General features: G+C 36.1%; 2 protein-coding genes across 5 annotated transcripts in view; both read right to left on the reverse strand.

Annotated features, from left to right (window-relative positions):
- Nucleotides 1-275: 275 nt before the first annotated feature.
- On the reverse strand, nucleotides 276-2089 carry LOC129247677 (39S ribosomal protein L28, mitochondrial). The gene is made up of 5 exons (XM_054886912.1): nucleotides 1874-2089; nucleotides 1272-1706; nucleotides 1019-1165; nucleotides 714-952; nucleotides 276-642 (listed from the first exon to the last, which is right to left on the reverse strand). The coding sequence occupies exons 1-5, from the start codon at nucleotides 1892-1894 to the stop codon at nucleotides 570-572; spliced, it is 915 nt and encodes a 304-aa protein (XP_054742887.1). The 5' UTR covers nucleotides 1895-2089; the 3' UTR covers nucleotides 276-569.
- Nucleotides 2090-8077: 5988 nt separating this feature from the next.
- The window catches only part of LOC129248578 (vascular endothelial growth factor receptor 1), a 66383-nt gene continuing 47291 nt past the window's right edge, over nucleotides 8078-27169 (reverse strand). For 3 of the 4 annotated variants that reach the window (XM_054888187.1, XM_054888186.1, XM_054888184.1), the window contains 7 exons: nucleotides 22917-23207; nucleotides 22364-22843; nucleotides 22106-22265; nucleotides 19028-19263; nucleotides 18025-18620; nucleotides 13978-14128; nucleotides 8078-9996 (listed from right to left, as the gene is read on the reverse strand). In XM_054888187.1, coding sequence (XP_054744162.1) covers nucleotides 9452-9996; nucleotides 13978-14128; nucleotides 18025-18620; nucleotides 19028-19263; nucleotides 22106-22265; nucleotides 22364-22843; nucleotides 22917-23207 — 2459 coding nt within the window. In that variant the 3' untranslated portion in view covers nucleotides 8078-9451. The remainder of the gene's footprint in view (nucleotides 9997-13977; nucleotides 14129-18024; nucleotides 18621-19027; nucleotides 19264-22105; nucleotides 22266-22363; nucleotides 22844-22916; nucleotides 23208-27169) is intronic. The other variant, XM_054888188.1, reaches the window with a different exon arrangement.

A 27169-nucleotide genomic window follows, 5' to 3' on the forward strand; every position in this document is an offset into this window, starting at 1 on the left:
AGGTCCCACCGACAGTCGACCAGGTTTGTCTTTAACAGAGAGCATTCGTTCCAACACCATTTTCCAAAGAGTTCATGTGGGTAATAAATAAATATTTTTTACTTCATACCGGTCTTCCACGTAGATGTAAAATAAGTAGAAATAATAGGAAAATAAAATTGTTACGTTGTATTTTTTACCAAATGCAAAATAGTTCTTGGAGATATACGCGATATTCATAAACTGCGAATTTACTTACAAAAAAACAACATAAAACCAACTGATGATACAAGCAATTTTTCTCGTTCTATGTAAATTTTATTTCATTTCCTTAGTTGAACTTTTTCTTTGCATTTAACGAAAACTGCACTGCAATATGCTGTTCTAAGCACAAATCTAAGACACGTGTGTGGACAAACACATTTTCAGTACAATTTTTGATCAATGAAATTATACTCGTCCGCATGACTGCAGACTTATTCAATATGACAAGGTATATGTTTAGTTGCTTGAAACTCGATAAATTTTGTAAGTTTGCTAGTTAAACATAAATTTTTTGCAAAAAAGCAAGTCAAGTCTTTTAACTGTTTTTAAGTTTCCTGTTTTTTACCAAATGGGTTTATTTTCGACAGCCAACTGGATGTAGATGAAGATGGTGCTTCACTACAAGACATAAACGAGGAATAGAAAGAATTAACGCATTCAGTTCATTATACATAGTAAATTTTACTTACAGTTTAGTTAAACGCTCGATGTCAGCATTATCATTGTCGTTTCCTTTTCCCGCTGTCTTTTCACCGATGTGACTGCCACTAGCTTCGCAAATACCAGCATTTTTTAGTTGTTCAATTAGCTTCGAGCGAAATTCCAACTTATGCGGTATAATGGGGTTTTCTGCACGTATTTGCGCCTGCAACTTGCGTATGGCCTCTTGGTAAGTGTGTCCGTACCATTCGATTTCTTCTGCCGTATACTAAAAACAAATTCATACAGTTTCAGGTATATTATATATATTTATTAATATTGGATTAATACTTACCGAATCTAAGTAGCACTTGTATTCCTTGAGAATCCGCTCGCGCTCAGTTGGATTGTTTGACCAATTGGGGCAGCCATTCCAGAGTTGCTGTAAAACTTTCCGTTTTAGCTTGAGCGCTAGAGAGGAACGTAAATCACACGCAAGATTCTATAATTAATCGACGTAAAATATGTGTTAAACAATTTTGAATTGAAGTAGTGAATAAAATAAAAACATGAAACGTACATATGTACATAAATTTTATACTACTCACCTTGAGAAGATAGTGATCAAAACCGTGGCAATCATGTATTTGATCGATAGTACGATCAGTTACCACCACTGACATATACTCGTTCAACACTTGGCTGTGAACCACGGAGCGTCGAAGTGTGGGTATCCAAAAATGTGGTACTCGCCTCTTTTGAGGATGACGCTTTTGGAAACCTTTAATGACAGCCTCCCCACCCCAGATGCCTTCATGCGATTCGGGCGTATCAATTAATGGTAACGGTATATTTTGCACAGGCTTCACTTCTCCAGTGACATCATCACGCTCAAAAGTCTCAGTCTTTGGTACATAATGTACGGCAGCAGGTGTCGTCAACTTCCATTCGCGCCAGAATTTCTTGTAAGCTTCTGGCAGCTGTGCACCAAGTCCTTTATCAAAGCGTGTTAAACGTTTGAACCCGTGAAGTAATTCAGGGCCCTATAAATTGTAGAATATTACATTAGGAACGTCACAATAAAAGCTTGTCAAAAGAAACGAAAATACTCTGCACCTGAAAGAATCAAGTCAACAGTGCCGAAACAAAATTTTGATTTCACTTCTTGTATTTGGCATTGCGTCACAATGCCAATGACACCGAATCTTACCTGCGCTGTGGCGTGTGCCATGCCTAATTTTTTAAAATGACGGCGTCGAACTTTTTTATTTTTTTTTCTTTCAAAACAATTGTTCTGAGTGATCTTGGCGTGTGAAAAAAACACGAATATCTTTCAGATAAATTTATAATTTTGAACTCGATTTTGATTGAAAGACCAAAAGCTAGACGCAAATCACGTTTTGACAATTCACTTTTCCTTCAAAATTCATCTGGTTCAATTATGTCAAACAGCTGATTAGTGTTGCAGTGTTGCAAAAATATAAAAAAAAAATTTTGCTATTATTATTAGCCGTGTTCTAATGGTCAATCATTGGAATCCGCTAAAAATTTTTGCAAACAGGTCTTTGGAAATCCGTCCGTATACGCAAAAAAGTGCAGAAAAAAAACTTTCCAAAATGTTGCGATTTCTCACTACTTTGAGGTGTTTCGCTCAAAAAGAATACTGCTTTATACTTTTTTTTAGCAAATTAATTTCAAGAAAACCTGTATTCTTTTCCAAAGTCTACCAGCGCTTAGTTGGAAAAGACTTTTTGTTAATTTTATCCCAAAGTAGCATTAGCCGATGCGTGAGGAGCGCTGCTAATATAATTGACGAACATTTATGGGCAAAGTACGCGAAATTTCCAATTAAGCCGAAGACATACAAGCAGTAAAGGAGAAGTAATTTTTTTACAGTATGAAAAGATGCACACATGCTCCGGCACTCGAAGTGTAACCAACTTCAGATCGCTCGCGCAGCTGATACACTGGCATCAGATGTCTGTTAGTTTGCTAAATGACAGTCCAGAGTATTGTTTACAAGCGCGCGGAAGCATTTTCCCGAGAGTAAATGCGAAAAAATAAGATCAGTAAAGGATTTCAAACGTAATAGTGGGATTGCATTATATTTGGCCGGAAAATCTCAACCAGCGATTGTTTGTGCGCTCGAGCACCTTAAAGTAAATAAAGTTTTTGTTTATCGCACCATTACTCGTTACAATGATGCTGGTAGCATCGCGAAACGTCATGGGGGTAACCAGCAAAAGACTGCAACGTAACGTGAAATGGTTCAAATGTGAAGAAGCGACTTGAGCGAAATCCCCGACGAAGTGCCAATCAAATGGCGAAAGAACTAAAAATATCTGACCGTAGCTTCCACCGCATACTGAAAAATGATCTCAAAGTCAAGCCTTACAAGATCCAAAAGCCGCATTATCTCCCGCCAAAGTAGCAACAAGTCAGACTTGAGAGAGCGAAGGAGTTGTGGATGTAATCGAGAAGATTGATGGGATTTAGGTTGGCGCACTGCACTAGGCTGTCGAAGAAAGGAGTACGCAGTGAGTTTAATCGCCTAGCAGCCAAGCCTGGGCATTTACCGAGAAGTGAAAGGTCCCCACAGCTTCAACAATGGCGGTTAAATGGTAAACCTAGCTTCCAATGCTGATCGTCCAATAACCGATAAACACAGCTACGGGTTTGGAAATTAAATGGCGTAAAGTTCTCAGGACTTTTTGAGCCCTCCATCTATTGTACTGGGACCACAAGGTTTTCGAAATATCACATGAAGCAATGGAGCTCCATCTTTTTTGCGCTTTCCTGAGAAATAAGTTGTGCAATGCCCTTTAACAACAGTTAGGGGGTTGCTGATGACCGGCTAGGAGGTCTCAGATCATTTTCATTTCCCTCTATGTTCCTTTGTTCTGAAACCCAGATCAGGGAAATGTTACCGTCACATCCAAGGGATTTGATCTCCTCCCCACAGGAATTGACTAATTTGGATCTGCACCATAACGTCGTCAGAGCCTTGATAGCGGTTTGGCTATAGAGTAAAATGCTAATATCCCCCTCGCTCCCAAGGTCCCCAAGCATCTCAATGAATTCTGCCTGAAAAACACCAGCAGTATTCGCTAATTTTAAGGAAATAGATAAATTGACTGATTTAGAAGATTTAGACGTCGATCAACTTCTGTTCGTTACCGGATGTTTCGTTGTGCAGGCTGAATATCTCGACTGTGGGACCAAAAATTGCCTCCTTGCCCACCGTGGCTTTGAAGAGCCAAGCACGATTTTTATGTCTTGGCGGTGGAAGCGTTTATAGGAACGTTCCAGGCGCTCATAGAAGAAATCTTTGGTCGCATCGTTCTTCTCTTCTATCGGGGCGTGTGCGCAAGTGAGCGAGAGATTAAATAATCTCGTTTTGATGCGGATTATTGTGAGACGCTCGTCTACCGGAGTGAAAGCAAGTATTTGGTGACGAAGTCATTCTCCCACAACAAATCCAACACCGAATTTGCGCTTCTTTACATGGGCAGCTGTAGTAGACGTCACAACGTCCTATATTTTTCTTACCTTGCCCCGTCTATCGCACCTCTTGAACGGCAGTGATGTGAGCCTTTGCTCTTACGAGGTCATCAACCAGCCGGGCAGAGACACCTTCCCCATTAAGGGCCGGACATTTCTCAAATCGTAATCCTTAGTTCATTCGCAGTGGTCGTCATCAGCATAGGTAGTTCTCATTCGAAGCTTTGTCTTCGTTTTCATTTGGCGGCACTTGTACGTGTCGGGTCCTAAACCCAGCGTATAATCAGCTTTCCTGGGTTGCTTCGCCTTCTCACTTTCGCTGGCTCTCGAACGGGTGTTCGGAAGCTACTCAAAGGATACTTGGGCGAAGACCGGAAGTTGTGAGCAGAAGAATCCTCCCGAGTGGATGGCTATCAGGGGCTTTACCCACTTGCGTGGACTTCTCTTCCTTCGTTCGTTTATTCATGGGCTCTAACGACACAGCGAATTCGGAAGGCACCACCATGTATTCTATCATCCTTCAAGTTTGTAACTAAATTTGCAAAAACAATGTTTGCCGTGTATGCCACGCTTAAGAGAGAGAGAGAGGGCGCTGTTGTTTATCTTTTGAAAAGGGAAAAAACTGAAATTGTTAAAGTTATCTTTATTATCGACGACGGAATTGTCGTTCCGATAACCGATCATGACGAGGTGAGAATAGCGATAACGCGGCTAAAGAACAACAAAGCCGCGGGCGCCGACGGACTGCCGCACACTGGGCCAGAAGACCCGAGTGAGTGGCCAAAACTCTTTTTTCTTAGGTAAAGGCCATAAAACCGATTAAAACCACGTTTATTATAGTTTTTTAACTCTATGAATGCGAATCTGAAGTCAAAATTAAAAAATTCAAAATGGCGGATCCAAAATGGCGGACATGAATTTTAAAAAATCCGTATTTTTGCTTCAAACTCAGAATCTAGGGGTTTAGAACAAAGAAAATACGTCTAGAATTAGCTGTACTCATGCACCCAGGATATACCGCGAGGAGGATTCTAGTACGATTTAGTATCCCAATTTTTTTTTTCTAATTTTTGTAATTTTTAATTTTTTTTGTAATTTTTGTAATTTTTAATTTTTTTTTGTTGTAATTTTTGTAATTTTTAATTTTTTTTAATTTGACTTAATTTTTGAATCTGCATTTAACCTCAATTTACTCAGAATCAGAAGTTTCTTCTTCTGATAGTTCAAGTTCATCTAGAAGTTTGTGAACGTCATTAGACGCAATAATTTCATGATCGCGTTCGGCCTCTGTTTCATCTTCCGATTCATATTCGTCTTCATTTGCACTGGCACTGCGATGATCATTTTCCATATTTTGAGTATCTAACAAAAGTAACTGTTTAACTTCTGCTGAAAGTGGTAAACGTCTTCTGTTATTAGCTCTAGACAACCTGTTCATACTAGACAGTAATGGATCAGAAGTATCTAGTAATCGATTAAAGAGATCCTCTAAGTTTGTTTTCCTATCACATTGTCTACTGTGCCTGAGTCTGAAGTTTCTGTAATCTTTGTTTCTTGATTCAGATGCCTCTTCTCCATATACACCAACTGGTAAAGTACAATGTCTTATTATTTCTCCAGCATGAATCAAGATTTTATGAAGAGTTGCTGGCATTGGATACCAAGGATACAAGGTAACATACAAGCTTGCAGTGGTTAAGCAGAATTCTTGAAATTTTTCTGTGTTGATTGGTAATTTTCAAATTATTTACGAACTGGCAATCAATCTTTAAGCATTCAGCAAAAATTTCTGCATTTCTGACAATGTTTAACTACATAGTTAGAGCAGAGCATTATTTGGGGTACTACTGCTGCTCTGAAGTAGTAAATGCAAACACTGAATTAAACTCGATTTTCCCTCGGTAGTTTTGGCTCAAACATTAATGGGTCAGAATTATTTGAGATTTCTCTCACACTAATATCGATATTTCAGACATGTTTATGAAAAGGCGCAAAAAGGCGCATATATACCTTATTTAATACTTCTTTACGAACAATTTGGCATAAAATTTAACTCATTTGATAGGGGAACTTCGGGGAACTTTGTTTTCAAAGTAAGTCATGTATGAATAAAAAACAGATTTTGTTGATTAAATGTTAAAAAACAAAAACTTATTCAACATAAATACACATGGTTTCAATTATAAATTATTTTTTGATATCCATAAAGAAAAGTTATGGACGATAATAACATCTTGAGTAGTATTTTTCACAACAACTTATTGATAAACATTGTTTGAAAGTGTTAAAAATCGAACTAAAACTTTGACTTTGAACTGTTACATAAAAAAAACTAATTGATTAAAACTAATGAAACTTCATAATTTGGTGTAAAAAATTACTCAAAATAAGATGATGTTATAAATTTCCTGTTTAAATTAAGTCGAAAATTTTTATTTTTGGCCACTCACTCGGGTCTTCTGGCCCAGTGTGTGCCGGCTGAGCTATTCAAACATGGCGCGGAGGAGCTGGTAAGGTGCATGCATCAGCTCCTATGCAAAATATGGTCGGATGAAAGCATGCCTGCCGATTGGAATTTAAGTGTGCTCTACCCAATCCATAAGAAGGGCGATCCTGCAATTTGTGCCAATTACCGCGGGATTAGTCTTCTAAATACCGCCTATAAGGTTCTAGCGAGCGTATTGTGTGAAAGGGGGAGGCCCACCGTCAACCAACTGATTGGACCTTATCAGTGTGGCTTTAGACCTGGAAAGTCTAGGTTAGGTTAGGTTATGATGGTTGCCCAGAGAGTAGGGCCCACTTGGACGAAATAGTTTTGCTCGTCCTTTGTGATACCATTTAAGGACAGAAAAGAGGGAGGAAGGAAAGGGATGGGGGAGTGGTGAGTGTTGGTGGACTACGAACGGTGACTAGTTCGCGGTTGTGTTAATGCTGAATCTCTGCGAAAAAAATGATATTTGAGCAAACAAAACGCCATTTGAAAAAAGAAGGACTGTATTTAAAGATGCCATCCTTTAATTTTGATGAAAGAAAACATCTGCAAGGCTACATAACCTCAAATATGGGCAAAAATGGTGTTTTTTGCACTTTTAGGTTAGGATATCTCGAAAACCAGAGCTGATAGAGCAATTCTGAGGCCAGATTTGGATTTAGCGCATCATAAACCTTTGGAAATATATAGTCTGGTTTCTGGGTCTGAATGTTGGTTAAATTTTGTCGGCCTGTGTAATCATGTACGCGCTTCGCTAATTTATTGGTTGCTCCGCTTAGCAGCTCAAAATCATACGACTAAATAAAGATAGCGGAAAAAACTTTTAGACAAAAATGTTCACAAAAGAATGCTCTATAAAAAAGGTCTGATGTATATTTTCCATAAAATCAATAAAAAAAAAAGTTATTACGCTTTAAAACAATGCATCACTTAATTTTTCGCGTAATTTTGTTTATAACTTTTTTATTATTAATTTTACAATAAAACGTTTTGAATGAAAGTTGTAGATAATATTATTATCTACAAAAAAGTATCCTACAAAATTTTCGTAACTTTCGAAATTCACGAGATAATTGCAAAAAACCAGTTGCACCCTTATTTCCAAGATGGCGGCCGCGGGACACAACCCCCGACCCCGAAAACTCAAACTTAAGTTCACAGTGATGGGCTTTACATAATAAAACCATAAACTCGCATACTCCTAAAATTACGAAGTTAAATCTTCTTTTGACTGGACTATCTCTCGACGAACAAAACTAACACTCTAGAAGGCTCTCATCATGACTGTCATAACGTATGGCGTTATTTTGTGTCGACACTAATGCATTAGGTAGAGAAAAAGCATAAAATTTCAATCAAAACGAAAGGACACTTTATTTGTTGTTTCTATTATTTATTAAAATTTATTTATATTTACACGTTTAAGGCATTTGCATTTAAAAAGTTTAATTATATCGCAATAAAACTACATTTATATATAGCACTTTTAATAAGTTGACATTCGTTTCTTTTGTTTTTGAGTATAAAACATACAGTTTGAGTAAAAGTAGTCGTACATATATACAAGTAAATTATTCACTAAATAGTTTAGCCTAATTTATTTTACAAATAGCTATTCTAACAATAATAAAGGAAGCAGATTTTTTCTTTGATAAATACTCAACATTGACTTAGTTGTAAACACTGATAGACCATTTTCTCATATTTATTGGTTGAGAGTAAATTTTACTAGCCGAACCAATAAAATATTTCAAACTTTAAAGTGCAATTTAACACTTCTCGTTACTTTAAATATCTAATAAAAGTAAATTTGCTAGTACCGAAACTATGACAAGGAATTTTTTCATGCATTATTTTGTTCAACTACTTTCAAGGCTTGTAATTTCGGCGTGCAAAAGCACTAGCTGTTTTTTTTTTATTTTTATTTATATCGTCATAACTGATATCACTTCACTTTAAACCCAAGTACAAATTTTAATGCACACATGAATTAACCTTAAAATATATCGACCCGAGGCTTTAACAAAAATGTGTTCATCGGCTTGATAAAGTGACAGTAATGCTAGAGGTTAGTAAGAAAAAGGCCCCCAGGTTTTTAACTCCGATGTAAGTAGACAGTATTAAAAATATATACTTTTCTTTCTTTTGATTACATAAATACATTTACATATATGCAAGTCAGTAGATGTGTGTGTAAATTTCACATATTAATGCATTCTTACTAGTAGACTACTTATTTTTTAACTGATTGATTGTACGATTTTTAAAATACATATTTCTTAAAATAAAAAAAGTGTAGAATTTTCAATTCGTATCCCAAAGTTGCATGAGTTTGCTGGTAGTAATTTTTTGCGTTTCAAGTGAAGGCATTGGCAACACTTTTTGTGCACATTTAAGGCAACAGAAACATATGTTTTAAAATTTTCTTCTCCTTCTTCTTCTCCTTCTTTTTATATTTATTATAAGCTTTAATTTGGGTTTTGTTCATTTTTTTAGATAGTAGTTTAAAAAGAAGTAAACGCGTTTTTTTGTTTGCAACAGTCGATGATTTAAAATCAAATTAATTTTGTCTATAAAAGTACATTATGTGCCAGTGGCGCGAACTGATTGACATTTACATATAATATATATTATTAAACAGTTAAAAACGTTGCTGTTAACTTTAAAGTTGAAATTATTTTAACTACGATTATGCGTCAATAACACTAGCAACAAGCACTTAATAAACTAGGCAAATAATTTTCTTTTTTAATTACTTAACTTCAAATTCTATATGTAACATCCTTCCTCTTGCCCTCACTTATCATCCACATTCTTTGAAACAGTCTTTAATATTTGATAACTCGGATTTGAAAATGCTTCCGCTGCTCTCGCGCCATTATTGTTCGTTACCTTTTTTGGTGATTTAACATTCACATAATTATCGCTGCCGGTTAGTTCCGTTTCGGCGATGTGATGACGCGGTGAAGGTGTAGGCGTGGCACGTATCTGCTGTTGTAATATGTTTTTGGCAAATTTTCGCCCCTGCTCTGGACTCTCCTCACTATCTGAGTTATGACGCGCACCTGGCAACATAGGTATCTCTTCTGGTTGTATGACATCTTTCTTGCGATTCTTATTTACTGGACTATCGAGATTATTCACCAACGTTGGGGAATGTTGTGATGATGGTGGCGATGGTGTTGGTGCTATATTATCTGGGAAGGTGAAAGAAGTTGTTGTTGTTGTATTTGGATCATCACTTGAATTGTCGTGATCTTTAGGACGTGTCGGTGAGAAAATGGTTGTGCCAGTTTCGATGCTCATATTTAAGTAGTCATCAGATGAAGATGGCTGAATACCTGAGTGAAACGAATGGAAAGGACAAACGCACAAAACGCATGGAAGCAAGTCGGAGTGTGTGGGGTTAGTCGCATAAAATTGTAGATAGATACAAAGACACAGATGTAGATGGTGGTAGTAGAATAAGTAAATATACAACAGTAAGATGTGAGTAACATTAGAAGTTAGTTAAGTGTATGTATGTACATACGTAGTGATACACATAGAATTTAGTATGTAAGTGTGCCAACAAATTAAATTCGCTTAAGGGGGGGGTAGGGTTTAGCGCTAAAAAAAACACTTTTTTTTTGAATTTTTTACAGAAATATGGCTTAAGATACTTTAATAAAATCAGTTGCATGTTATTGTACATCTTTTCAATAAGTTTTTAAAAACTATTAGTAATAAAATATTGACAAATAAGCCCATGACAGAGTTTTTTTGGAGATATGTTTTTCGAGAGGTGCTCTGCGGTGCCAAGCGGCATTCGTCGTAGAATCATCTGAAACTAAAAAAGTCGAATTTTTCAGTTAAAGTATGACGTAATGCTCCCCCCTACATTAATAAATTTTTTTTTTTCATTTTTGTAGTTTTGGTGGCAAAAAAACGTAAAACGAGCATTTTTGGCGAAAAATTTCGCCATATTTGTAAGTGAAAAACAACCTTAACAAAAAAAAAAATAAAAAAAACAGTGTAGGGGGGAGGTATTTTTGATTTAGAAAACGTGTGCCAAATTTGAAAAGAATCGATTGAATAGTTTCGGAGTTGTGATTGGCACCGACTTTTAAGAAGTCGTTTCGGGAAAAACGCGTTTGAAAAAATGACTCTGAGAAATTATCGATGCTCCGCATTCGAGGTAGAGTGCCTACAAAGGCTATAACTTTGAGAGTTCTGCTCCGATCCACTTAAAATTTTGACACAACATTCTTGAAATGATTTACTATAAGATGAGTGAAGAAAAAAAATTTCGATTTTGTGACCCTACCCCCTAAGGGGGGGGGGTAAGGGATAAAAATCGATTTTTTTTTTGCATGTTATTGTAGTAAAACATTTCAAAAATACCGTGTTAAAATTTCCGAGCAAAACTTTTTAAGTTATAGAGCATAAAGCCGAGCCGCCTCAAACATCTGCCGATCATAACTTAAAACTTTAAACGCGGTTTTCTCGAACCTTTTAGGCCAGCGCCGACAGCATGGCGCGGTAGCCGAGCGACTAGCAATGTGAGCTTCCGATCCAAAATCCTTGGTTCGAATCACAAGAAAAAAAATTTTTTTATACAGTTATTTTTTTTTTTTATGATATGTTTATGAGGAGCTTTTTTTCATGGCAGAAATACACTCGGTGTTTTGCCATTGCCTGCTGAGGGGTGAGCGCTATTAGAAAAATGTTTTTCTTAATTTTGGTGTTTTCACCGAGATTCGAACTGACGTTCTCTCTGTGAATTCTGAATAGTAGTCACGCACCAACCCATTCGGCTACGGCGTTTGTTTAATTTTACTGATGCAAAAATGAGGGAAAATATTTGAATAAAGTTTGCTTACTGTTTACACATTTTCCAAAGGTGACGGAGAACCAAAATCAATAAATAGCATCACGGAATTCATTCACGAAAATTTAATAAAGTATACACCAGAAGTATCGCGGATACGATAAAGTTCCAATGATTTTAAGAGGTGATTTCAACGTAAATTTTGCATTGGACACAGCGGTTCCTTCAATTGACTTTCTCAATACAACATTCAATTTAAAAATGTGTAACAATCGCACTGAATCGACAACACGATCAAAAACAACAATTGACGCGGTATTTCAAAGATATGTTGACAACATCGAAACCAAAGCATTTGTATCATATTTTAGCTATCATAAGCCACTCGTATCATTTGTTGAAATTGAAAACATTGAGGATGAATAATAATAAAATGAAGAAAATAAAATATGAACTTTATATCAATATTATAATGAACCTATAATTATCCCGCTCCTAATGCTGCTTTCGTCTCATTCTCTCTCAGTTTGTTTTACGGAAGGTTTCACTTCTATCGCGTCTAACCGTTAGACTGGTATTTTTTTTTTTTTAAAGTGCGTAGTCATTGGCATTTGAAAACTACTCAACCGATCCTTTTGAAATTTCGCACACATATTTTACATATAAAAAACCTCCCCTCTACGTTTTTTTTTCGCCATTTTTTTATATTAAGGTGGTTTTACACCTACAAAATGGCGGCATTTTTTCGTCAAAAATCACTTTTTACTTCAAACGACTACCAAATGGCTGAAAATGAAAATAAATCGTCAAAATAAACGTTGGGGGGAAGTTTAACTCATACTTTAACTAAATTATTCGATTTTTTTGATTTCAGATGATTCTACGCTGAGATATGCTGACTACTGCAAAATGTATTTTTGAAAAGACGTCTACGTAAATGTGCTCTCATTCGCTCATTTTGCAATATTTTTACATGAAAATTGTATGAAATATTCTTGAAATGTTACTTTATAATATGCAACAACTTTTAATAAACTGACTTGAAACGTTTCGCTACAATAAATTCATGAAAAAAGTGTTTTTTTTAGCGTTTATCCCTTACCTTTATTGCTTGCTCCCGCAAGCTATGCCCCAGTGCCGGGTTCTCTCCGAAAACTGAACAAGATTTCAATATCAATTACGACTGATTTTTTTTTTGCCAAAAATGAGTTCTCTAATTTACTAAATTCAATATTATTTTAGTATTTTTCCCTGAATGTTTTAGTTTATGTTATCGTTTTAGTTAGTAAGAACCTTTGTGGTTTGTGGACTTTGTTGATGTGATTCTACTTATACAAATGGAGTGGCCTATAGTTGCATACCACTTCCGAATGGCAGATGGTCTGAGTGAAAGCGAATATGGAATTGAACATAAATACGAGAAAATTTAGTTTTGGTGTTTTAGAAAAAGGAATATTCTCTAGTTTTTAAACTTTACGCTGAAAGCTGTCAATTTAACCGAAATAAATAACCAAAAACTGTATAAAGAAATAAAAAATTATGCATTAAATACGTTTGCGTTTATTTAAATAGAAAATGCGAGTTTTGCAAAAGAAGTCTTTAACAGAAAGATCCTACGTAACCCTTCCAATCTCTAAATGTGACTGAATTGGTTTCTGTACTTAGGTTGGTATTCGTGATTAGGTTCATTATTTTAACAAAAAAGTTGCAAGTAAATATATTTGCTCCCGATGGAAAATGTAAAGATAATGACGAAGTACAAGGTAACGAAAACAAAACAGCATTTTATTCAAATATTCGCAAATGGCTTTTTATGAGGGGCTTTTATCATGGCAGAAATATACTCGGGGCATTCCATTGTGTCCCGACGAGCGACCACCATTAGAAAAAACTTTTTCTATAAATTTGTGCCTCGTACCCGAGATTTCGAATCTGTACACTTCTAAATGGTAGTCACGCACTAACCCATTTGGCTACGGCGGCCGCTCCGGTGTGGAGTAATTTATGTTACATTTTTTACTAATTTATTGTTATGTTAAAATGTTAAAATTAATAAATCTCATAAATGCTTATAATTTTAAATTTACTCACATCCTTGCTTCGATTAAGACCGCACATTAAATTTAAGTGAATTCTAACTGACAGTTGACTTATGAATCCCTTTCTCACTACAACCAAATTCACTCGGGACTCATTTTAGAAAAAAGTATATATAAAGTCAACGGTGAACCTGCAACACATAACATCTAATGTGAGTTCCTAAACCTGTCTGTATCGCTCGATTTTCGAATTTAATGCTCACATTAAGATGAAGCTAAGCAGTCGGCCCTTAAGTTATTTTAATTTGTTGGCAAAGATAAATGTGTGTAGGTTCATATGGATAAGAGTCCATATACATATAGGTACATATATTTTTAAAATAAGTGTTAAGTTTTTAAGTTTTCAGTTTTTAGTTTTTAAGTTTTGTTTGAAATGGCAAACTGTGCAGTATAAAAATTTCATTTGTACTTACGTATTTCCGGTAGTATGTGGCCGTTTACGTAGCGTGGTGGCGCTGGTGCCATTTCATCAGGTGAGCCCATTAACGACAGATAATCGGTTGGATTTCGATTCACATTATCGTTATTGGCGCGTAAATAAGTATCATTCAAATCGACATAATGCTAATTAAAAAGTGAATCGTATGTTAATATGAGTATACACACATACTATTATACATACATATATACATTGAAAAGTAAGTAGGTATATTAAGGGGGTGGTAGGGTTTAGCGCTAAAAAAAAAACACTTTTTTTTTTTTTGAATTTTTTACAGAAATATGGCTTAAGATACTTTAATAAAATCAGTTGCATGTTATTGTACATCTTTTCAATAAGTTTTTAAAAAATATTAATAATAAAATATGGACAAATAAGCCCATGACAGAGTTTTTTTGGGGATATGTTTTTCGAGAGGTGCTCTGCGGTGCCAATCGGCATTCGTCGTAGAATCATCTGAAACTAAAAAAGTCGAATTTTTCAGTTAAAGTATGACGTAATGCTCCCCCCCCACATTAATAAAATTTTTTTTTTTCATTTTTGTAGTTTTGGTGGCAAAAAAACGTAAAACGAGCATTTTTGGCGAAAAATTTCGCCATATTTGTAAGTCAAAAACAACCTTAAAAAAAAAAAAAAAAAAAAAACAGTGTGGGGGGGAGGTATTTTTGATTTAGAAAACGTGTGCCAAATTTGAAAAGAATCGGTTGAATAGTTTCGGAGTTGTGATTGGCACCGACTTTTAAGAAGTCGTTTCGGGAAAAACGCGTTTGAAAAAATGACTGAAAAATTATCGATGCTCCGCATTCGAGGTAGAGTGCCTACAAAGGCTATAACTTTGAGAGTTCTGCTCCGATCCACTTAAAATTTTGACACAACATTCTTGAAATGATTTACTATAAGATGAGTGAAGAAAAAAAATTTCGATTTTGTGACCCTACCCCCCCCTTAAAATCATAAGACTCAATGACTATAAATGCTTTGAGATGTAAATATTTCTTTCGCTAAGTGGTTGTAGATCATTTTTATAAGGATTTCTCAATGGATTCGTTGCGGCAACGCTTGACAACGTGACGGGTAAAACGTACCGTGGTGCCACAATGAAAGTATTGCTGAGGGTTTTAATAGAATTTATGGTAGTACTAGAAAGTAGGTGCGACTATAACTTCGAGATCGGGACGAAGCCTAGCCATTTCTCTGATCTCTCAAGGTTTTATTGAAAAGATAACTAATTTGATGTAATAAAAAACACTATCGATGCACTTGTCGTACGGCAAAAGTAGAAAGCTGCAACTACTCCATTTTGCTATTAATCAAATTCCTTGCCGCAACGGACACAACGGACCCATTGATACGGGCCTATTAGGAGGTCAGGCTTTTGTCACAGGGAAGTTTTCCATTACATTAAATAAACATTTACTGTCATTGCTAATATAAAATTAAGTATGAATAGCCGTTTTCGATAACATAAATATATGTCATGGTTGTCCCTAATTTTTGCAAGTAAGTATTCGTTAATGCAAAATAATTATTCACCACTCAAAAATTGAGAAAGCACAGTTGGCGACAGTTTGATGCAAGAGACACGTTTACTTTGTGTGGAGAAATTTTAGCCAACACGAAAACATTTTGTAAGCAAACAAATTAATTTTTTGTGGAATCTGGTATTTTGTCCACATTTGCCCTTGGGCCGATTTGAAATTGGAAGTTTATAGTCAGAAATGCGAGCATATAAAATTTATTTATGGTAAGTAGAGTACAAAAATTCGTAAACAAATTCAACTGATATGTCTTCTTCTACCGGTTTTTGCAAGTGATGGCAAATTTTCTGTTCGCTAACTTGTTCGCTCTTTCTTCTCTTTCGGAGAATCTTCGTTAACGCTCCTAATTTGGGTTGATGAGTTTTGATCATGGTGAAAAGAATTGAGAAGGTGTGGCCAATAGCATACCGTTATCCGGCTCTCAGCAAATTTGAAACAATCAGCTAATATGCTGACGTAACTGGGGTCACGAAGCGGTTTGTTTACGAAAAAACTAAGATTTTGTTAGTGATATAGGATAAAAGCAACACAATGCCACTTCACCGTCTGAATAATGACAGATTGAATGAGTGTATGAATATGTGTGAAATTATCAAGCAGTGGTATATGAAAAAAAATCAAGCAATCAAATCAATCTATCTGAAGAAGAAACAATTTTCTTTTTCCCCACATTTATTGGCTATAGTTATTGTAAATCTATCATCCTTGGGTTTTTATGGCTAATTTTGTTATCGTAAACAATTAATAATTTTTGACAAATCTAAATTCTAGCTCTTTAATTTTTTAACTGATACCTCAAACTTTTTTGCTAAAAGTGGGCCAGTGTAACCTTCTCTTCTAATAGAATTCGGGAGTGACTTAATGTTTGATGTAGGTTTGTCATTTTCTAAAGCCCAAATTGCATCATCTACTTTAATTTTATTTTTCATCTGATCATCAAACTCTGCTACAGATAATTCGACGGCATGGGCTCATCTTGAATCCGATTTACGTTATGTGGTTTAGTGAAGTTGTATTCTGGACAAATCTCTGCTACACGCTCAGTAATCGTTAAAACGTTTTAATTTTCTTTCCCCAGTTTAGCCACCAATGTGGAGCTTTGGAGTTATTGCGAAATTCAGTTAAAAACAGTCATTTTTGTGCCCTCAAATGAGTAAGTTGGGTATATCCCTTGAATTGACGTTTAATTTTAGAGCATTTTTTTGACTTGAATTCTTATCAAAAGTCGTCATGGAAAAAGAAAAAACCCTAACACTTGAAGAAATCGCTCAATTCGTGTCAACAAGGTTAGTGGGATGACCAACAGACGAATTGATATTAAATTGAAGCGCTCGGCCTCTTCAATTGGTAATGTAATAAAACTTAAGGAAATTTATAACACGAACTGGTCAAACAAGAATAAATAAAAGTTATTTCCGTGACTATTTAAAAAAAACGGACCGGCATCCAAAATTGTAAGTAATTTAATATTAGCGGTGTGCAAACATAAATAAATTTCAACCGGTGGCAATCGATTACCACAGCAGAATACCCACATGCAAAACTTCCGGACGTATGCACTCAGATGGCTATATAAATTTGTTGAAAAAGGTTTTGATTAACTTTATGGAGACATAAAGCCTTATTTCAGCAAGAAAACACTGCCATACTTGCGCCAAGCGCTTTCCAGAGTTGCCGCGCCACTGGAATACGTAAGTTTCAGATGTTAAAAGGGCTACTTAACCTCGTTCGGCCGCCGTAGCCGAATGATTGGTGCGTGACTACTATTCGGAATTCACAGAGAGAACGTAGGTTCGAATCTCGGTGAAACACCAAAATTAAGAAAAACATTTTTCTAATAGCGGTCGCCCCTCGGCAGGCAATGGAAAACCTCCGAGTGTATTTCTGCCATGAAAAAGCTCCTCATACAAAAAAAAATCTGCCGTTCGGAGTCGCCTTGAAACTGTAGGCCCCTCCATTTGTGGAACAACATCAAGACGCACACCACAAATAGGAGGAGGAGCTCGGCTAAACACCCAAAAAGGGTGTACGCGCCAATTATATATATACATATATAAAAGAATGGTATCGATCCCCGAAATGTTATTGTTTGGATGCCAAACCGAGTTTTTGAAGTGGGAAAAATGTGGAGATTGGACTCAATACTATTTTTATATTACACACATTTGTCATACGTTCTCCGAATAAATTTTTCTTTTAAGAAACAGTGTCTTTTATAGAATCTCGCATTAAAGTTAGATTTTTTTTAATAAAAAAATAGTAGTGTTGCGTTTAATTGAAGAGCTTTTTATTTGTCAGACTCCTACTAAATATAGTAATATTTATGTGTTTTTGAGTTATTAGTTTTTGAGTTAAAAGTTCTTCAAGAAAACCAAGATGCCTTTAATTGAATTGGTTAGTTTCGATAGTTTTTAATTGTAGGAGTTTAAATTAAGGTGACCATATAAAAGACTACATACAAAAAAGACTATTATTATACTTACATTTGTCACATCATCGCCTAGCATGCGTGCGAAATACCTTTCAAGCACATTAAATAATGGACGACTCTCCGGATTGGTACTCCAGCACTCCAACATTATATCATACAATTCATTATTGGCAAATGGCGGCTTTTCCATGCGGTAGCCATCTTTCAACTTCAAATATAAACTTTGATTCGGATCCATACCGGGGTAAGGAACTTTGGCCAATGAGAAGAATTCCCACAAAACAATACCAAACGACCAGACATCAGTGTAGGTGCTAAATACATGATCACTAAGCGATTCTAATGCCAGCCACTTAATGGGCAATGGCGCTTCACCTTGCTTCTTATAGTTCTCACTTTTATACATCGAGCGAGCTAAGCCAAAATCGCATATTTTTACCACATTATTCTCACAAAGTAGAATGTTACGGGCAGCCAAATCGCCGTGCAACACTTTACGTGACGATAGATAATCCATACCGCGGGCCACTTGGAAGGACCAACTAACCAAATCGGTTGTGGTAATGGTCATGGCTTCTGTGCTGTCTGGTTTGTAGTTGGAACGCCATGCAGGCTGCACAGAATTATTGGATAGAATATGGTCCTCATCTAAATAGGAGTTAGTGAGCAAAAAAGAAAAGAAGAAGATAAATAAGTCAAATATTCTCAAAGTCAAGTATTCTTTACTTAATACATAAATTAAAAAAAAAAAAAAAACAATTTAAACAGTTCTACAAGGTGGCACAAAATTAATCTTCCAATTTTGTTTTTGAATAACTTTTTAATAAATAAAAAAATTATTTTGAGTAATGGAAATCTCGCTCCATTGCTTGTATGTTTGTATATCACAGCTGTCTAGTTTACAAGTGTTCAATTTGTTTGACGTAGAACGCCATTCTTAAAAATTAAAAATCTTCCGATAGGGTGGTCAATTTTGCGCCACCTATAAATAGTCTTCTCACATTTCTAAATATTGCACATATATAAATATGTATATGTCCAACGCGTTTACTCACCCTCGGGTATTGTTGTCATTACGGTTTGTTCCGTGGCACAACTATCCACATTCCCCTCATACAAATCCGATTGGCGCAAATAACCAGTGGAATTGGGACGCCCAGCGCGTGTGCCGGAACGTGGATCATTATCAGAGTTTCTACGATTGTTCGCCGTATAATTATTGTTCACGTTATTCATGTGATTTACATATTGATGATTTGAAAATGACAAATTAACATATTTTATGCCATCACTGATGCAATTAAAGTGCAACCCATCCAAGTGTATTCAAGTAGTTATTTGTTGTTATGAGCACCACAAAATGTTATTCCCGTGTGAGGACACAAGCACCAATCAATCGCATGTATTATATTATGGTAGTAGGCACAAACATTTTCCAGCACCACAAAAATTTGGTTAAATACATACACACAAATACCATTTGTTACAGTGTTTATAAAAGTATGTATTCAAGCATGTAAGGTAGCACCATTCAGGATTTAGGAGGAATAGATTTAAGTGTTAATTTATTTTTTATTTTTTTATTTTTTGAGGCAAGAAAGACAGATTGAAAGAGTAAAAGATTAGAAAAATATTTCACAATCGTGCATTATATATGTAAGTAATTATATATAGGAGGAAGAAATATAATATAGGCTACTTCAAGCATTAGACCAGCCATTTGACAACTTTCAGTAGGAAGTGCATAGGACATACTTATATATTCAAAAGGCGGATATTAAATAGAAATGAAGCCATAATAATGTTTGCAACTAATTGATACATGCACATAAAAGAGCATAACTCTTCATACAAAAAAAAAAAAAATTAATATTCCACCGGAAATATACAATTTATTATGTACATACATATGTATTTAAAACTTCCACCAAAATATTTTGGAAAAATATTAAGATGTACTTCAGCTGGACCGATTTGCAAATACTTCCAAAATTCAAGTGTCTTATAAATAAAATAATTTTTCTAAAAAATGTTTTTCAAGAAATTAACTTAGTTGATAGAAGAGTTTAAGTTTAAATGGTAACAAGGTTTACACATTTTATCGACAAAATCAAAGTAATGACAGTTGACTTTTTTTTGATGAGGTACCCTATGTAAATATTATATTAGCATGGGGAAAAAGAAATCAATTTTTTTTAGGTGAAATTTTTGCGCAAATTCATTTCAAACTATCTTATGGTTGATACTATGACTACCAACACGCCGGTAAACTTGGACCTTTTCTGTGTTTTTATCGACATTTTCGACATTATCGACATTTTCTTTAACGTGAAAAATTCCTGAATGGAATCGACGAAGCCAAAATTGCACGTAATTAGCTGTTAAAGTACCGGTACCATAAACACCATTCACAATTTCAGCGGCCTGACTTGCATTTTCGCCCTTATCAAAGAAAAACTGTAAAATATACCGAATTTTCTATTTGTTTACATCCGTGGTTAACACCCTGTAACTCGCAACTGAATGGAACAAACAAAAAACAGAAAAATAATTTTGTTAGTGTGAAATGTCCATCTACCGAGAAAATAATGGATATTTGTTCCCCCTTACTGATATTTTTGACAAGCTCGTCTTTTGGTAGTTATTAGTAAAAATATTTATACTCAGTACGGGATGTATGTATTTACAAACATACAGGACAATAATCGATTTCCTTGTTTTTACTTTACTTTACTCCAAGACAAGTAATCAGATGCGATTCTGACCTATGTATCTCTAACAGCAACAAGGCCCTCAAGTCCTTAGACAGTAGCACTTGGGGCATGAACAAAGAAACGTTGTTGACGACATTTAAGGTGATCGAGCGGCCAGTTATAAACTATGCAGAGAACATTATTTGTACGATGTAGTAGGCGTAGAATAGTAATGCGATGTCTTTTGATCCCTCTGGATATCATCCTTACAGTGAGACGTGTCTGCTCCTAGTAAAAGGGCATAACACCATGCTCAGCAAGCAGTCTCTACGCTGATAATCCCGCAAGAGTCATCCTGATAGGCTGCTACTGGAAGCCGAGCAATTTCTCCTCCAAATGACGGAGAAATTTCTGCTTATAAAGGACTGGCGCTGATATACTCAAAATATATACAAATCACCACTCCACATGCACACTTAAACCTACTCATCTAAAAACTCTATCTCTTTTGTCTCCCTTTGTGAAAAGAATCTGCGATAATGGCAGATGCCTTCATCGCTCTAAGTAGGGATCTGTACGCCGCTACAACAACAACAACGATCAGATTATACTACTTTTCTTAATTTCGAGATCTTGAGAATCTTGCTGATACTTTTAACAAGAAACCCGATGAGGATCCAAGATATTTGTTACTACGAAAAAACATTTGATTAGAAAGTTTTCTCTTCTTGAATAACTTTTTCGTCTTGCTGTTGTTTCACGAATAGGTATGTAGGTCCACTTTATGCTGCCTCCGAACGGCAGATGGGTTTTTATGAAAAGGTTTTTTATGGTAGAAATACACTCGAAGGCTGGCCATTACCTGCCGAGGGCGGCAAGAAAAAAACGTTTTATATATGTAATTTGGTGTTTCTTGCTCGGGGTTTCGAATGGTAATTATGTACCAATACATTCGGCTACGGCGGACGACAAGATATATCTTATATCTACATATATAATCCATAACACATACACATACACATATTTCAGTTTACGGACGTCTAAAGGATTTTGAATCGAAACTGAGGTATGTTAGTTTTATCGATATCTTCACTAGCACTGACACAGCTGAGGGAGGCGCCTAATTTAATCGAACAACACAACTCTGGCTTTATTATATTATATGAATATAGGTATATATAAAACAAATACATGTATATATATATATATATAAGTATGTACGCATATTTTTCCCGAAGTTATCATACCATGTTAGTAAAATGAAAGCAACTTGCGAAATGCGCTATTGAGAAAATACTTATCATAAGATTAGTAGGAGGTTAGCAAATTAATTAATAATATTAACTATTACTACATGCCATATAAAACTTCTAATAGCACTACCGAAAGTTGTTAGTGTAGCTTCTATGAGCTTATTATACAAAACATTCACATACATACCGACTTAATTCGAAGTTATCGGAGAAACGTTGCTTTGTAATGGTCGGATCAATTTTATCAGTTTCGGCGTTGATTTGATTTATGAAACGCTTGCGGTTTCGCAGTAAGAAGTTTTGTACATTGCCATAACGGCAATACTCCACAATAACCATCAATTCACCTAAACCATAGTCAACAAGAAAATAATATGGAAATGTATATCTAAATATTATATAATAATTATGGGAAAACAAGTTGTATACTCAATTTTTTACATACGTTTCGCGATATTCTGTGTGACTGCACCCAAAAGATTAACCACATTCAAATTTGGACCCAGATGTACCATAATTTTCAATTCCGTCACCAATGCACGCATCACCTCATTGTCAGCAATCCGTTTCACCATTTTTACCGCCACTACAGTTTCCTTTTCGTCTGGTCGGATGCCTTCTGCATGCGCCTTCAGAACCACACCAAAAGCGCCAGCACCCAATTGCTTGCCCAATTTAAGTTTTTCACGCGGAAATTCAAAAGCACGATCGTACGGTAATAGATCTGCTTGCTCGTCCAATGTCAAGGCTGGATTTATATGCTCTACAGCGCCTTCTTCGAAATTAGCCAAACCGGCAGCTTTGTAATCACGCAGCCTTTTACGCTCGCGCATAACACGCACACATAGATAAATAACCAATGCAATGAGTAAGATGAAGAAGAAGAGTAGACCAATTATCCAACCGGTGCGCATGCGTGGTAAATCTGCAAGTAAATTAAGTTGTTAGGTGGTTTTTTTGCATTTGTAAAATAGTCAGCTCGAAAGTTTGAAGTTTACTTGTAATTTTAACAGCCGAACTCGATTCGACGGAACCCAAACGATTTACAGCCACGCATTTATATACACCTTCGTCTTCAGGTTTTATATATTGAATGATCAGCTTGCTGCCATCTTTTTCAATGGCCACATTGCTACTGTTATTTAATTCTACGTCGTCTTTGTACCAATGCACTTCTGCCGCTGGTATAGCTTCGGGTGTGCATTCCAATTCTAAGAAGTCTCCAAGTTTGCGATCCAATTTCTGATTTCCATCCAAATTGGTGTGCACCATTCTGGGAGCCAATGGTTCTAAATAGAGAATACGAATAGTTAGTTGTTATCACATTTTAAGGGGGGGGTAGGGTCACAAAATCGAAATTGTGTCAAAATTTTAAGTGGATCGGAGCAGAACTCTCAAAGTTATAGCCTTTGTAGACACTCTACCTCGAATGCGGAGCATAGATAATTTTTCAGAGTCATTTTTTCAAACGCGTTTTTCCCGAAACGACTTCTTAAAAGTCGGTGCCAATCACAACTCCGAAACTATTCAACCGATTCTTTTCAAATTTGGCACACGTTTTCTAAATCAAAAATACCTCCCCCCCACACTGTTTATTTTTTATTTTTTTTTTTAAGGTTGTTTTTCACTTACAAATATGGCGAAATTTTTCGCCAAAAATGCTCGTTTTACGTTTTTTTGCCACCAAACTTTTTTAGTTTCAGATGATTCTACGACGAATGCCGATTGGCACCGCAGAGCACCTCTCGAAAAACATATCTCCAAAAAAACTCTGTCATGGGCTTATTTGTCAATATTTTATTATTAATATTTTTTAAAAACTTATTGAAAAGATGTACAATAACATGCAACTGATTTTATTAAAGTATCTTAAGCCATATTTCTGTAAAAAATTCAAAAAAAAAGTGTTTTTTTTTAGCGCTAAACCCTACCACCCCCTTAAGTTATTGATAAGAAGGTAGAAACTGAAATATCTTAAAGTATTATGATAATGTCGTACAATAAAATTTGATTAATACGCCTTTCACCCACACATATATGTATATTATATATGACACTATATAATTATGAAAACAAAACATTTTTTGACACTTTTCGAAAGAATAAGCCATTTTCATTATTTATTGATTGACAAGTTGATGTCCAATTCGAGCTATTCTAAAGCCCAAACTGGGAAGTATTCAGTTGTCGCTTCAATTGGCCTTGTAAGCGGATAGTTCGATAATCTTATGCAAAACTCCCATCAAATTGGAGCGATCAATATAATTTGGAAATAAATTTCGTAATAAAGCGGGATGTTTTTCCGGCGCATAGAATTTCTTGCTTTTTCAAATAAAGTGCATAGTGTTTATGAATAAAACCGCCCACATACACGTACTAATGCCTACGTTACAAGGATGAAAGCCTAGCTGTGCTAGACAACTTCCAAATCGCCGACTGCATCAGGTTTCAGCGCCTACCTCTGAGGATGGCCGCAAACGAAATTGCAAAATAGATCTAAAATAATGAGCTATATGTGCGTTATAAAAGGAGTCACCCAAGTAAACCCTGGGCTCACACAGTTAATGACGGCGCCAAGATCTTTGGACTGAAAAACTGGAGGCTGTATACAAAGGATCGAGTTATTGAGGGAGGCCAATGTTCAACCCGGAACGTCACGGCAACAATGATGATGGCACGTACCAATTGGTTTTTTATTAAGTGTGATTTGGTTTCTCGATGACGTATGGACCATATTTAATCTTTCATTTGTTTTTTTAATAAATTTAGTTATGTTACAATAAATTCGGCGAATTGATAAAAAGTTCGCGCGCACGTTTTCTTTGTGCGTTTCTTCAAGTGTTAATAAGACAGAAATGAGTAATGAGAGTATTGCTGTCGTTCAGGCAAGTATTGCTGATGGAAGACTGGGATTTGTCGATTCGGCACCCGTAAACCCGTAAACACAACCCGGCGGATTTTAAGAAAGGGCTTGGCTTTAAATCCCTTAAAATTGCTTTCATTCAAGACGGAACTACGTACCACAAAGCGCGTGATTTATTGCGGGGAATGTTTGGTGATTCGATTATTTTAAAAAATTGTGGCATTGAATGGCTTCGAAGAAGTTGTGATTTAATATCATTGGACCACTTGCTGTGGAGTTATTTGAAGTCATTGGTCTATGCGAATAAACCAGACACTCTTCATGCCTTAAAAGTAAATATTCAACGCCCTATTCATGGCATGCGACTCAATTAAGTTGAAAAAGTGCACGAAAATTAGGTTCATTGGATTTGTTCCAGCAATAAGCCGTGGAGACCATTTAAATGGTGTTATAATCAAAATCTGATTTTATCGATTTGTCTTTTTCTTTAAAAAATAATTACACAATCTGTGTCAGAAGAAAAGAACCGGTTTTTTCTTGTAACTTTAAGATATATTTCGCTCTGCTCTTTGCTGCGTAATAGTCCCACTCAAGGGCTACGACGCCAGTGCTAACTCAGGTTGGTGTCGTTCAAAACTTTCCCCTAAACGCAACCAACCAAAAAGAAGCGCACGAAGGCGATATTTTTATGCACGACGAAATTATCTAACGCCGCTGCTGCAAAAGTTGTTTCTTTTTATTGCTTCCAAAAAATATTTCACCTGTTTATATTAACAAAAAGTTTCTTGGGATGTGGAATCAGCGGTATAAGCTGTGCAAGGTTGCCAATATTCGACGGACCCATCTGGCAAACCCGTATCTTTTGACAGAAACGTCAGATCGTTTAATGACATACCGCGTTGGAAGCGTCAGTCCAAGCAGATTTTTACCATGGAACAGTACACGCCACGCCAGCGCTCCCAAATTGTTGAAATTTACATTCAACAAAAGAAGTCAATTTTGAAAACTCAACGCGCGCCTTCTAAGAGCACCATTAAACGTTTGTACGAAAGGTTTTCGACTGGTGATGCTCTTTCTAATCCAAAGAGGCCAAATCAAAATCGACCAAGGCGATCGGATGAGAATACTGCTCTTGTACGGGTCAGTGTTGAGACGTCGCCAAAGATATCCCAAAATCGCCGTTCTCAGCAGTTGGGCATTGCTCGGACCACTTTACAATGAATTATTCGCATTGATTTGCATTTATTCCCGTATAAGATTCAATTAACGCAAAGATTGTTGCCTGCGGACAAGCCTCGTCGGTTGGAATGGGCCCAAAGAGTCATTGAAATCCGTCGGGTCCGTCGAATATGGACAACCCTGTACATAAATGTTGATGACTTTTTCGAGTGCGGCTTGAAGCGAGTGACGACAAAAAAGGAGGATAAAGTGATTGTCCAACTTTTTTAGAGGGACCCTTCTTTGCGAAAACGTACAATTCTAGCTAAAAAGGGAATACATGTGAGTAGCAACACCATCGAACGTCGACTGAAGGAGGCGAACACATCCTACCGTCCCACATCATCAAAACCACTGCTCTCAGAAAAACACATTGAAGAACAAGAAAATTGCGTCACAGTCTTGGACTGGCCTTCCCAGTCCCCAGACGCTAACTCCATTGAAAATGTGTGGGAAATCATGAAAATGAAAAAATTGCAAAATCTGATCCTGTTTGTCGACGAGCTACGCAGAAAAACTGTTTCAAAACGTGAAGAAGATGCCAGGCTATACTCGACAACGATGAGGACTACACGGCTTATTAAGTAACTGCGACACGTAGTTTTGTACATACTTTCATGTAAAAAAAAAATTTAAACATATATCTTTTATACTTCAAGAATAATCGCGGCTCCTTTTTTTCTGACACAGACTGTATTTCGCTTAATTAAAACCTCTTTTTATAAACAGCTACCTTCACTGCGTGTTAAGACCATGTGGCCAGTTCAATTCGCTTGACCTTTTCTACCATAAGCTGCTTTTTCGTGCTATGTGTCTGCGAGATGGGTACTCTACCACAAAAAATAGTCCAACATGGTCAAATCGCATAACCTAATTGACCTATTTCTTGTGATGGGTCGGTTCACAGGAATAAAATGACCAATTACCACTTAAGGGGTTACGCCACTCTAGCTACTGTAAAAAAGCAGTTTTTTAAGGATTTTTTTTACATTGAAAGAAAGGTGCTAGGAAAAAACTTTTTAAGTATATTATTAAGCATGTATTTAAGTGTAATTACAAATATTTTTATTGAAAAATATTACAAAATGGCGCCTTTGGAGTGAATCTCTGAACGCGCCCTGCGAAAAAGGCACTTCACGGCACGCAGTACAACTGACGTAAATGTCCACC

This window comes from Anastrepha obliqua, chromosome 5 (assembly GCF_027943255.1).
Source record: "Anastrepha obliqua isolate idAnaObli1 chromosome 5, idAnaObli1_1.0, whole genome shotgun sequence".
NCBI classification, from domain to species: domain Eukaryota; kingdom Metazoa; phylum Arthropoda; class Insecta; order Diptera; family Tephritidae; genus Anastrepha; species Anastrepha obliqua.